Source organism: Schistocerca cancellata, chromosome 10 (genome assembly GCF_023864275.1).
Source record: "Schistocerca cancellata isolate TAMUIC-IGC-003103 chromosome 10, iqSchCanc2.1, whole genome shotgun sequence".
Taxonomy (NCBI): domain Eukaryota; kingdom Metazoa; phylum Arthropoda; class Insecta; order Orthoptera; family Acrididae; genus Schistocerca; species Schistocerca cancellata.
In genome coordinates, this window is record NC_064635.1 from 92,118,939 (window position 1) to 92,133,138 (window position 14,200).

Sequence of the window (14,200 nt, forward strand, 5' to 3'; positions counted from 1 at the left end):
TACCGTCCACAGCTGAGAGCAGTGGGGACAGAGTGGGGGAGGATCGCCGCTTAAAAGATGTCGATGGCTAAAACGACAATGCCCTATCCGGAGTCTAGCTAAAATTACCTCCTCCCGACGACGCGTTCGGGAGGAAGAGGTCCAAGCGCAAGGAAGGGCTTTCACTTCCCGCAATTTATTACAGGGAAGTGCCGACCAATGGGCATGCCATAATTGAGCAACATGGCGACATAAATCGTTCCGAAGATCGGTGAAGGGAAGCGACTGAATAGCTGGCCGAGGAAGAGAGACTGCGGCCTTGGCCGCTATATCGGCCGCCTCATTCCCACAGATACCAGCGTGTCCCGGGAGCCAGAGGAACGCCACCGAGACGCCCCTCAGGTGAAGCAAGCGCAGACAGTCCTGAATCCGGTGGACCAGAGGGTGCACAGGGTAAAGAGCTTGGAGACTGAGGAGAGAGCTGAGAGAATCTGAGCAGATAACGTACTGTATCCGCTGATGGCGGCGGATGTAGTGGACAGCCTGGAGAACAGCGTAAAGCTCCGCAGTATTAACCGAACACTGGTCGGGAAGCCGAAAGCGATTTGGGGTGTCGCCAACAATATAGGCACTCCCTACACCTAACGATGTTTTCGAGCCGTCGGTGTAAATAAATGTGGCGTCCGTCATTTCTGCACATAGAGCAGCAAATGCCCGACGATAAACAAGTGTAGGGGTACCATCCTTGGGAAATTGACAAAGGTCACGGAGCAGGCAGATCCGGGGACGGAGCCAAGGCGGAGCTGTACCCCAAGTTGTCAAGAAGGTTTTAGGAAAGCGGAAGGAAAGAGAATGGAGCAGTTGACGGAAGCGGACTCCCGGGGGTAGTAGGGAGGAGGGGCGGCCTGCATACCCTACATCAAAGGAGGCGTCGAAAAAAAGGTCGTGGGCTGGATTAGCAGGCATGGAAGACAGACGGCTAGCATAACGACTCAGGAGGACTGCTCGCCGATTGGACAGCGGAGGTTCAGCAGTCTCAGCATAAAGGCTTTCCACAGGGCTAGTGTAGAAAGCTCCAGACACTAAACGTAATCCACGGTGGTGGATAGAGTCGAGACGCCGAAGAATAGACGGCCGAGCAGAGGAGTAGACTATGCTTCCATAATCCAATTTCGAGCGCACTAAGGCGCGATAGAGGCGGAGAAGGACCACTCGGTCCGCTCCCCAGGAGGTACCATTCAGGACACGGAGGGTGTTAAGTGATCGCAGACAGCGAGCCGAAAGATAGGAAACGTGGGAGGACCAGCATAGTTTTCTGTCAAACATAAGACCCAAGAATTTAGCGACGTCTGAAAACGGAAGGGTGACAGGACCTAGATGTAAGGAGGGCGGAAGAAACTCCTTACGTCGCCAAAAATTGACACAAACGGTCTTACTGGGTGAAAAACGGAAGCCAGTTTCGATGCTCCACGAGTGGAGGCGATCGAGACATCCTTGAAGACGTCGTTCAAGAAGGCTGGTACGTTGAGAGCTGTAGTAGATCGCAAAATCGTCCACAAAGAGGGAGCCGAGACATCAGGAGGGAGACAATCCATAATTGGATTTATGGCGATGGCAAACAGTACAACACTCAGCACGGATCCCTGGGGTACCCCGTTTTCTTGGGAGAAAGTACGGGAGAGAGTAGTGTTCACCCGCACCCGAAAAGTGCGCTCTGCCATAAATTCGCGAAGAAAAAGGGGCAGCCGGCCTCGAAAGCCCCAAGAGAACAGTGTGCGGAGGATGCCTGTCCTCCAACAGGTATCGTATGCTCTCTCCAGATCAAAAAATATTGCTACCGTTTGGCGTTGCCGGAGAAAATTGTTCATGATATAAGTGGAGAGAGCGACAAGATGGTCAACTGCAGAACGATGCTTCCGAAATCCGCATTGGGCTGGTGTTAAAAGGCTACGGGATTCCAGCCACCAAGCTAAACGGTAATTCACCATACGCTCCAAAACCTTACAGACACTACTCGTGAGAGAAATGGGGCGATAGCTAGAGGGGAGATGTTTGTCCTTTCCAGGTTTCGGAACGGGAACGACAATAGCTTCCCGCCACCGTCTGGGAAAGGTGCTGCCGGTCCAAATTCGATTATAAAGGCGAAGGAGGTAACGCAGACTATGGGTGGATAAATGCAGCAACATTTGGACATGGATACCATCCGGTCCTGGGGCGGAGGAGCGAGAAGATGAGAGGGCATGTTGGAGTTCCCGCATGGAGAAAACAGTATTGTAGCTTTCGTGATTTTGGGAGGAGAAAGCAAGAGGTCGCACTTCCGCTGCACGTTTCTTCGGGAGAAACGCTGGCGGGTAATTTGAAGAGCTCGAAATCTCAGCAAAGTGCTGACCCAACGAGTTAGAAATTGCGACGGGGTCCACTAAGGTATCATGCGCGACAGTGAGCCCAGAAACCGGGGAGAAACTAGGCGCGCCTGAGAACCGTCGAAGCCGACTCCAAACTTCCGAGGAGGGAGTGAAGGTGTTAAATGAGCTAATAAAGAATTTCCAGCTTGCCTTCTTGCTATCGCGGATGACGCGACGGCATCGCGCACGGAGCTGCTTATAGCGGATACAGTTGGCCAAAGTAGGATGGTGACGGAAAATGCGAAGAGCACGTCGCCGCTCACGTATTGCGTCACGGCATGCCTCGTTCCACCACGGAACTGGGGGGCGCCGGGGCAATTCGGAGGTGCGTGGTATTGAACGTTCCGCAGCTGTAAGGATAACGTCGGTAATGTGTGTGACCTCATCGTCGACGCTGGGAAAGCGACGGTCATCGAATGTCGCTAGAGACGAAAAAAGTGTCCAATCGGCTTGGGCAAACTTCCAGCGTCGCGGGCGCATATATGGCAGTTGAGGCTGCAGTCTGAGGACACATGGAAAGTGGTCACTCGAGTGTGTATCATCAAGGGCGAACCATTCGAAGCGCCGAGCTAGCGGAACAGTACCGACCGCAAGGTCCAAATGAGATAAGGTTGTCGTGGAGGCAGACAAAAATGTGGGGACCCCAGTGTTGAGGCAAACTAGATCCGCTTGGTGGAAGACGTCTAGCAATACGGAGCCACGTGGACAAGGGTGTGGAGATCCCCAAAGCGGGTGGTGGGCATTGAAGTCCCCAACCAGCAAATAGGGGGGTGGAAGCTGACCAAGAAGATGAAGGAGATCAGCTCGTGCCATTGGTGTGGATGATGGAATGTATACAGTACAAAGAGAGAACGTGTATCCGGAAAGTGAAAGACGGACGGCGACAGCTTGGAAGGAAGTGTTTAAGGGGATTGGGTGATAATGGAGAGTATCACGGAGAAGAATCATGAGTCCGCCATGGGCTGGAGAGCCTTCAACAGAGGGGAGATCATATCGGACAGACTGAAAATGAGGGAGAACAAAGCGGTCATGGGGACGCAGCTTTGTTTCCTGAAGACAGAAGATGACCGGCGAGTAGGAGCGTAAGAGGACCGACAATTCATCCCGATTGGCTCGAATGCCGCGGATATTCCAGTGGATAATGGACATGGGGTGAAAAGAGAATGGAGGAATGTGACCAAAGTTGCTGTCAACTCAAAGACTGCTCGGAGCTAGCAACCGACAGCATGGAATGGCATTCAGCCGAAGGCAGAAGATCCTGATCCATAAGTTGGTCAGGAGCAGTCCCTGCCACCAGCGATCGGCCGGTTGACCGGCCACCAGCAGTGCGCCTCGGCGACACAGAAGATGGCCGAGGGCGATTTCCGCCAGGTGGTGCTGTAGAGGGGGCACGCCTTGGCGGAGAAGGAGAGGAACTGGGTTTCTTTGTAGCCTTCTTGGAAGAATGTTGTTTAGAGGAAGGAGGAACCGATGGTTGTGAAGCTGCGGTCCGTAAAAACTCTTCACGAGTATGCTCTTTTTTCGAAGACTTGGCGTCCGACTTTTGGGCTCGAGATGTAGCAGAACCCGACGAAGGGTGAGCCATAGAGTGGGCAGGCGAAAGTGGTGAGGTTGAACGAGCGATCTTTGCGCTGGCCGATCTGACGACCGTGGTACTAAAGGTGAGGTCGCAAGTCTGCGTGGCCGCCTCCTTTGTTGGCCGAGGAGAAGCAAGGACAGTGCTGTATTTTCCTGTCTGAGGCACGGTGGGCTTGCGACTGGCGAATAATTTTCGAGCAGCAAAGGTCGACACCTTTTCCTTCACCCTTATTTCCTGGATGAGCTTCTCATCCTTAAAAACGGGGCAATCTCGAGAGGAAGCAGCGTGGTCACCCATACAGTTGATGCAGCGAGGGGATGGAGGTGGACAAGCACCCTCATGGGCATCCGTGCCACACGTAACACATTTGGCTGGATTGGAACAGGACTGGCTGGTGTGATTGAACCGCTGACATCGATAGCAACGCGTAGGGTTTGGGACGTAAGGGCGAACGGAAATTATCTCATAGCCTGCTTTGATTTTCGATGGGAGTTGAACTGTGTCAAATGTCAAGAAGACAGTACGGGTTGGAATGATGTTCGTGTCAACCCGTTTCATTACTCTATGAACTGCCGTTACGCCCTGGTCAGACAGATAGTGCTGAATTTCTTCGTCAGACAATCCATCGAGGGAGCGTGTATAAACGACTCCACGCGAGGAATTCAAGGTACAGTGCGGTTCCACCCGGACAGGGAAGGTGTGGAGCAGAGAAGTACGCAGCAATTTTTGTGACTGGAGGGCACTGTGTGTTTCTAACAACAGGGTGCCATTCCGTAATCTGGAACAAGACTTTACAGGACCTGCTATTGCGTCGACTCCTTTCTGAATAATGAAAGGGTTGACCGTGGAGAAGTCGTGACCTTCATCAGACCGAGAAACAACAAGGAACTGTGGCAGCGATGGAAGAATCGTCTGTGGCTGAGACTCAGTATGCTTACGTTTGTGACTAGACTTAGTGGAAGGTGAGGAAACCATTGCGGAAGAATCCCCCATGATTACCGGCGTCTCCGATGGCGCGCTCCTCCCTTGTGGGGGCCCTCTCTGAGGGCACTCCCGCCTTAGGTGATTGTTCACACCTCAGGTCACACCTCCCGACAAACGGACGGAGGGACCAATCGGCATTTTCGGAAGGTATCAGCTCGGGTAATCACCCCTCCCTGGGCCTGGCCGTTACCAGGGGGTACGTACGTGTCCTACCTGTCTACCCGGGGCGGGGAATTACGCGTTACCCCGTCACCGGCTACGCACGAAGGGCGTGGGTCGGCCTTCAGACACGCACAGGGAGGAAGAAAAAGAAAGGGAAGGGAAGGGAAGGAAGAGAAGTCTCAAACGCCGCAGCGGAGAAAAGAGAAAGAGAAGAGGTAAGGAAAAGAGAAGGACAAAGGAAGGAAAAAGACAGAGAAGGACAAAGGAAGGAAGAAGACATAAAAGCAAGGAAGGCAAGAAAGGCAAGAAAGGCAAGAAATGCAGTACATTTACGAGCGTCCGTCTCCGGACGTAGGCACAAACCATACTCCCAGATGGGGAGAAAGAGAAGGAAAGAGCCAGAGGTGAGGGGAGGAGGGGCGAAGATAGGGATGGGGAAGGATGCGGAATGGGAAGGTATGCAGCCCGGAAAGGAAGGAAGGCCACATTACCTCGGGGTCCCGTGCTCGCTACGCACGTATCCACAAAAGAGTTGTGGACCCCCTGGGGGGATTTGTGTATTGTGATAGTCCATAGAAGCAATATCCTAGAACCTCCTTGACAAAAAATGTGTGTATCTGATGTGAAGAAGAATGCTTTACACTCTTGTTCTGGAAGCAAAAGGCTGAAGGTTTCCTATACAGGTCATGTATGTAAGCGTTGCTTAATAATATAGGATCCCCCCCACATAAAACTGGTACACCTGACACATCAGTTAATCAGTTTCTAGTTGAATTTCTTATGCAAACTCTCAAAAAAGCAAATCTGGTCGCAGAAAAAGCAAATCTGGTCGCAGAAAAAGCAAATCTGGTCGCAGAAAAAGCAAATCTGGTCGCAGAAAAAGCAAATCTGGTCGCAGAAAAAGCAAATCTGGTCGCAGAAAAAGCAAATCTGGTCGCAGAAAAAGCAAATCTGGTCGCAGAAAAAGCAAATCTGGTCGCAGAAAAAGCAAATCTGGTCGCAGAAAAAGCAAATCTGGTCGCAGAAAAAGCAAATCTGGTCGCAGAAAAAGCAAATCTGGTCGCAGAAAAAGCAAATCTGGTCGCAGAAAAAGCAAATCTGGTCGCAGAAAAAGCAAATCTGGTCGCAGAAAAAGCAAATCTGGTCGCAGAAAAAGCAAATCTGGTCGCAGAAAAAGCAAATCTGGTCGCAGAAAAAGCAAATCTGGTCGCAGAAAAAGCAAATCTGGTCGCAGAAAAAGCAAATCTGGTCGCAGAAAAAGCAAATCTGGTCGCAGAAAAAGCAAATCTGGTCGCAGAAAAAGCAAATCTGGTCGCAGAAAAAGCAAATCTGGTCGCAGAAAAAGCAAATCTGGTCGCAGAAAAAGCAAATCTGGTCGCAGAAAAAGCAAATCTGGTCGCAGAAAAAGCAAATCTGGTCGCAGAAAAAGCAAATCTGGTCGCAGAAAAAGCAAATCTGGTCGCAGAAAAAGCAAATCTGGTCGCAGAAAAAGCAAATCTGGTCGCAGAAAAAGCAAATCTGGTCGCAGAAAAAGCAAATCTGGTCGCAGAAAAAGCAAATCTGGTCGCAGAAAAAGCAAATCTGGTCGCAGAAAAAGCAAATCTGGTCGCAGAAAAAGCAAATCTGGTCGCAGAAAAAGCAAATCTGGTCGCAGAAAAAGCAAATCTGGTCGCAGAAAAAGCAAATCTGGTCGCAGAAAAAGCAAATCTGGTCGCAGAAAAAGCAAATCTGGTCGCAGAAAAAGCAAATCTGGTCGCAGAAAAAGCAAATCTGGTCGCAGAAAAAGCAAATCTGGTCGCAGAAAAAGCAAATCTGGTCGCAGAAAAAGCAAATCTGGTCGCAGAAAAAGCAAATCTGGTCGCAGAAAAAGCAAATCTGGTCGCAGAAAAAGCAAATCTGGTCGCAGAAAAAGCAAATCTGGTCGCAGAAAAAGCAAATCTGGTCGCAGAAAAAGCAAATCTGGTCGCAGAAAAAGCAAATCTGGTCGCAGAAAAAGCAAATCTGGTCGCAGAAAAAGCAAATCTGGTCGCAGAAAAAGCAAATCTGGTCGCAGAAAAAGCAAATCTGGTCGCAGAAAAAGCAAATCTGGTCGCAGAAAAAGCAAATCTGGTCGCAGAAAAAGCAAATCTGGTCGCAGAAAAAGCAAATCTGGTCGCAGAAAAAGCAAATCTGGTCGCAGAAAAAGCAAATCTGGTCGCAGAAAAAGCAAATCTGGTCGCAGAAAAAGCAAATCTGGTCGCAGAAAAAGCAAATCTGGTCGCAGAAAAAGCAAATCTGGTCGCAGAAAAAGCAAATCTGGTCGCAGAAAAAGCAAATCTGGTCGCAGAAAAAGCAAATCTGGTCGCAGAAAAAGCAAATCTGGTCGCAGAAAAACCCACATATTATGCACAAGATAGGTGTTTAGTGTGCACTGCCGAGTATGCGCATTACTGGCCACATATTTTTCAGTGTTCAAGGTTTGAACAGTGCCGCACATCTAGAGATGCTGTATTCTGACAAGACGGAGCAAACACTGACTCATTTGACCGAAGTGTGGGCGACACCACCGACGCGTTCCCGTCGAGACAGCCTTGTCAGTAGTGAAGCCCCTAAGGTCCCCACACTTAACACTGTGTAAGTTTTATTTACAGAGCACACTAGAAAGCAAAATGTACACTGACAATCCTCGCGTAATATACAATCTGAACTGGAACATTGCTACGGAAACATCACACCTGCAGAATTGCTGCATGGCATCACACTAAGGTAGTGATGCCTGGACGCCCGTGGCCATTATTTCCAGCATCTCTTATAAACAGATAACTACAAGTTTTTTAACGTTACTATTATCTATTCCTTTTTAGTTAGTTCACTGTTACTCGAATCTCGGATGTTACATAGCCAAAGTTTAGAAATAAGTAATTTCATTGAATGGAAGTGAAATCTCATGCTAATTATGAATGTAAATGAACAAGCTTTATTAGTAGATAAAATGCATATTTCAACCATCAGCTGTTTTTATTTTACACCCAAACATCTACCGGTTTCAGTTTCAGACCATCTTTACGCACGAAGGGTTAAAATGGTTTAAGCCACCATATTGCATTAGTCATTACTTAAAATGTGTAGTGCATGCCACGAATGTAAATATTTGACACGGGACTTTAAAAGCAAATGTACGAATTTGCACGCTTGCGCGTGGGGCATTCCATTTCAGAGATTACTGGATTGTCAAAATTGTGAAACCCACAGTGTCAAGAATGTGTCAAGAATATGACATTTTAGGCATTACTTCTCACCACAGACAACACAGTGGCCGAGGGCCTTCACTCGAAGACCGAGAGCAGCAGCGTTTGCGGTCTTTAAGGTGACAGATGCCATTATCAGCACATCACTGAATTTCAACGGTGTCGTGTAATAGGGCTACGAGAAGCTGGATATTCCTCTTGCGATATTGCAGAAAGTCTAGGCAGGAACGTACCCACCGTATGTGATAGCTGGCAGCGTGGTGACGAGAACGTACGGGGGCAAGAAGTCTGCACTCCACACGGCACTACCGAGAGGGGAGACCGTCATGTTTGGGACACGTCTCCTGTTATATCCACAGATTAACACACTTGTGCAAACAAAAAATTATTAGGTGAAGCAAGGCCACCACTGAATTTCACAAAAAGATAAACTTCCTTCAAAAAGCAATAGGCTTCTTCTCCTACCAAAATTTTATAACAAGCCACCTTATTGAATTGAAATATTAGCAACTGAACTGAATTTACATTCTCTTGTCAGGTTTTCTCTTGACGCTTTCCAGCGGATGATGAGGAAGTAAATGGTCTCAGAGTCTGGGGTCGTTGGCCGGCGTAGCGAAGACGTGGCACCTGGACGTTCCGGCTGCATCGACTTATCTTCCGGGCGGCAGTCCGTGGCGGATCGAAAGACTCCTGCTTCCCTTTCTTCTGGCTGTTCAACACGGCAGCTCCAGTCTTCCTCTGCTGATTCCGGAGTGATGATTGGCGGCTATTGGCGATCCCTGATTGGTGGATAGTGATATCGTAGTGTGACCATCCGCACCGGAAAAAGGCTCGTGCACGTACACAGTTTGCGGCTGCTTGACTGTTTGGCGGGAACGCCTCTAGTGCCGGCTGGCGAAACGCGGCGCCACTACGTAGCAGGCGCTGCGTAACTCTGCCGCGGTAGCCGGCCGTTGCGTTTGTGTGGCTGTGCACACCACGGCAGCTCCGGTGCACCCGTAGTACATCTGCAGAAGGAATTTGAGCAACCGTCGGCACCACAATGACTCGACGAACTGTTACAAATCGGTTACTTCGAGGACCAGCTGCGAGGCAGAAGCCCTGTAGTGTGCGTTCCACAGACCCCAAACTTTGCAACTTCAGTGGTATCGAGTGAGCACTCACAGGGAGGCAGGATGGGGGTTTGCTGTGTTTTCCGACAAAAGCTGGGGCCGCCTCGGTGCCAGTGTTGGCCGTGTTTCAGTTACGAGGAGGCCAGCCTAGGACCTGGAACCTACCTGTGTGCATGCTAGATGCAATGGACCTACTCCTGGAGCTACGGTCCGAGATGCGATTTTGTACGACAGCAGGGGACCTCTTGTGGTTATCTCGTGCACCCTGACTGCAAATTTGTTTGTCAGTCTGCTGATTTGACCTGTGCTCCCACTCGTAAACAGCATTCCGGGGGCATTTTCCGACAGGGTAATGCTCACCCACATACCACTGTTGCAACCCGACACACTCGTGGCGAGTCAGCATGTCCCTCGGCCTGCCAGATCGCCATATCCCTCTCCAATTGAGCACTTGTGGGACATTATCAGGTGACAAGTCTATCCACAAACAGAATTAACTGACTGACAGACCAATTGCAACAAGCATGGAACTCTGTCGCACAGACTGAAATCCGGCACCTGCGCGACAATGCAGTTTGAATGTTTGCATTTGACACTGTGACGTTTACACTGGTTATTAACATACCAGCATTTCACATTTGCAATGGCTTATCTCGTACCTGAATTAAACTGTGAGCTTGCAATGTTAATCACTTACATAAATTTCCTAGAAAAATGCATTCCCGAAATTTCATTACTCTACAAGGCGTGTTTTTTAAGGAAGTACCGTTTTGAAATTAAAAAAATATCTTAGCATGTATCTCAATAATTTTATTTTTACATGAAAGCCTGTACCTTAATCTACTTTTCTACATATTGAGGCACTTGTCATAATGTTGTACCAGTTTCTGAATACCCTTCTCAATAGAAGTCTGCCGCCTGACCTGTTAAGCACTGCATCACCACTGTTTTGACTTCGTCATCGTCTTGAAGACGTTGACTGCCCAGGTGTTTCTTCAAGTGCAGGAACAGATGGTAGTCACTGGGTGCAAGATCGGGGCTGTACGGAGGATGACTTCGAGTTTCCCTTCAGAAAGATGTTACGAGATCTTTGGTCTGATTCGCCACATGCGGACAGGCATTGTCTTGCAGCAAAACGATGCCCATGCTCAACTTGCCACATCTTTTGTTCTGAATTGAACGGCGCAGATTGTGCAAATGTCTTACAGTAAGCTGCTGCATTGATTGTCTCATTATGAGACAGAAATTCCACAAGCAATACTCCTTTTCTGTCCCAAAAAACTATACACATGATTTTCCGGTCAGAAATTGTTTGCTTAAACTTCACTTTTCTGTGTGAATCTGAATACCGCCATTCCATGAACTGTTGCTTTGATTCTGGTGTGACGTAGGCCACCCGTGTTTCATCCCTTGTAACAATTTGGCTTAAGAAATCATCACCGTCATGTGGTACTGCTTAAGTAAAGTCAATGCAATGTCTAAACATTTGGTTTTGTGCACATCCGTCAATATTTTCGGTACCCAACGTGCGCACTATTTTCAGTAATTCAAGCGCTCGGTCACAATGCCATACAAAACACTATAAGAAACATTAGGAAGTCATCCCGCAAGGAGGAAATCATAAAGCGTCTTTTTTCTCTCACCTTATTGTCCACTTCCTGCACCAAACTTTCATTAACGACCGAAGGACGCCCACACCATTGTTCATCATGCACATTTGTGCGGCCATCTTTAAATGCTCTCACCCACTTTCTTATGATTCAATCACTCCTAGTGTTTTCTCTGTAAACTGCACAGATTTCACGATGAAAATTGATCGCTTTTAGGCCTTTAGCACTAAGAAATCTTACAACAGCCCATACTTCACAGTCGGCGGGACTCATAATTATCGGAGGCATCTTCAACACTCAGTACACAAATTGAACAAGGAAGAATCAGACACTAATGGCGTCAGTGCATAGACAACAGATGTAGGTACCCAGTGCCCATGCACAGAACGTGGACCGCAGTGCTGCAGTCGCGGTGTGGCAAAACGGTGCTTACTTAAAAATCATGCCTCGTACATTAATGATTTTTTGGTGTTGCAATTTTTCTTTCTATCTGTGTAAATAAAAGTATATGGCTTCCCACTCTATATTTGAGAGAGTCATAATGTACAGGGACTTCATGAGAGTGGACCTATAAGTATCCGGCCTGACCAAGAGGTGGCAATTGTTATTGAAAAATATCTCTCAATTAGAAAGTAAACGATATATGAAGCATATGTTTCAAGTTGGAAGACACCACATTGTTTAGTATTTGTATGGAAGCCACCAATAGTGAATGTTGTGGGTGAAAATGTGAAAATGGAGAAAATTGGTCATCCTTATGTGATACAACATTTTTTTTGAAAGGCCTCAGTGCAACCAATATTAAAGCTGAGCTAGATTCTACTTTGGGCGAGTCAGCTACCCAATATTTACTGTTGCCAATTAAGGAGCAGAGTGTAAACAAGGCCATACGAACTGCCAAGACTCGCATCACAGTGTCGCCCAAATGAGGTGACGACTCCAGAAATTATCAAGAAAATCCACAAAGCTGTACTGGATGATCGACTGAAAGCTCACGCATGCTAGCAATGTAGTAGGTATTTCGAAAAGTTGATATTATTATCTGAAAAATTGGACACGAGAAAACTGTGAGCAAACGCGTCACAAACCTTGCACACACTCGAGCAAAAATAGTGTCGTGAAGATATTTCAGTTGAGCATTTAGCGAAGTTTTGCAGCAACAGAGGTGATTTTTTGCACCGTTTCATAACTGTGAATGAAATGTTGGACCACCACTTCACTCCCGGGACTAAAGAACAATCAAAACAATGGATACAAATGGGAGAACTGACTCTAAAGAAGGTGAACACCGTTTCATCTGCAGGCTAGGCTGTGGCGTCCGTTTTTTTTTTTTTTCGGATGTGCGTGGGATAATTTTCATTGACTACTTAGAAAAAGGAAAAGCTATAACAGCGAGTATTATGCGAACTTATTGTAACATTTTGGCAAAGAAATCAAGCAAAAATGGCCGCATTTGGCCAAGAAGAAAGTGTTGTTTCTTCACGACAATGCACTGACTCAGAAGTCCGTTATTGCAATGGCCAGAATTAATGAATTAAAGTTTGAATTGCTACTTCACCCATGCTATTTGCCAGATTTAGGCCCATCGGATTATTTTCTTTTCTCAAACTTGAAAAAAATGGCTCAGTGGTTGAAGATTTTCAACAAATAAACACATGATGTTGGCAGTTAACGACTATTTTGAGAAGTTAGACTGTTCTCATTATAAAAAAGGTATCAAACTTATTAAAAATCACTGAGAAGCAGATTATGTTGAAAAATAAATGTGATTCCTTTGATGGGCTGGGTACTTACGGGACCACCCTCGTATATCTCAGTATAAGACTTCGAATAGTTATCAATTATTCTCATTGCCTCTCTCTCACAGATGCATGATAGAGCAAGGGAGGAACTGCTGTGGAGTCAATTTCTCAGAGTGCGTCCACTGCAGGTGCCAGCAAACGGATGAAGAGGTCCTGCGGTCGGTGGGCACGATGCCGCAACTGCGCAGACTGACGATTATGCGTCCCATCAGAGACAGTGTACTGCGCGAGCTCTGCATAAGCTGTCCAAACCTCACAAGACTACAGATTGAATCTAATCAGGCTTTGAATGTTTTAGTAAGTTCAGCTTTGCTTTAAAGTATGATTGCGGTTGCTTCAGTGTAAATCATGTGTATTTAATAATTGCACGCAACTGATGTGTGCAGCCTATAAAAATCTGTGACATAATTTTTTTGTTTGTTAAGTTGTAGTTATGAGACAGAAGCTTACATTCTAATGAGAGACAGGTGGTTTTGGCCTCTTTTGAGTGGTCAGCATATACACTTGTCAACCGATACATATGTAATTTGGACCTGACATGCACTTTCTTTAATTATATTCTGTTACTGCGCATCCGAAAATGGTCAGAAAGCTTGAAGCCAACTGACTGTGAGATTTATGGGCTTCACCCAATAATTACACCCTAGTAAAAGAAAATAACAATATGAGAGAAGGAAAGTTGCTACTCTCCATGTAGCAGAGATGCCGAGCCGCAGTAGGCACAATAAAAAGATTCACACAATCGTAGCTTTTGGCCATTAAAGCCTTTGTCAGCAGTCAAGACAGACAAACACACACACACACACACACACACACACACACACACACACACACACACACACAAGCGCAACTTGCACACACGTTTGCAGTCTCAGAGAGCTGAAACTACACTGCGAGCGGCGGCACGAGTGTATGATGGGAGTGGCGACTGGGTGGGGGTAAGGAGAAGGCTGGGGCGGGGAGGGGAATGGTAGTATGGTGGGAGTGGCGGACAGTGAAGTGTTGCAGTTTACACAGAGCGTAGGAGAGAAGTTGCGGAGGGGGTAAGTAGCAGAAAGGAGAGAAATAAAAATAAAAGAAATTAAGACTGGGTGTGGCGGTGAAATGACAGCTGTGTAGTGCTGGAATGGGAACAGGGAGGGGGGCTGGATGGGTGAGGACAGTGCCTAACGAACGTCGAGGACAGGAGTGTTACGGGAATGTAGGATGTATTGTAGGGAAAGTTCCCACCTGTGCAATTCAGAAAAGTTGGTGGGAAGGATCCAAATGGCACAGGTTGTGAAGCAGTCATTGAAATGAGGGGTATCACGTTTGCCAGCGTGTTCAGCTACAGGGTGGTC

At 47.5% G+C, this 14,200-nt stretch overlaps 1 protein-coding gene across 1 annotated transcript; it reads left to right on the forward strand.

The window, feature by feature from the left end:
* Window positions 1–5,889: 5,889 nt before the first annotated feature.
* On the forward strand, window positions 5,890–7,605 carry LOC126106155 (zinc finger protein 568-like). The gene has a single exon (XM_049912396.1). The coding sequence runs from the start codon at window positions 5,890–5,892 to the stop codon at window positions 7,603–7,605; it is 1,716 nt and encodes a 571-aa protein (XP_049768353.1).
* The last annotated feature ends 6,595 nt before the right edge of the window (window positions 7,606–14,200 follow it).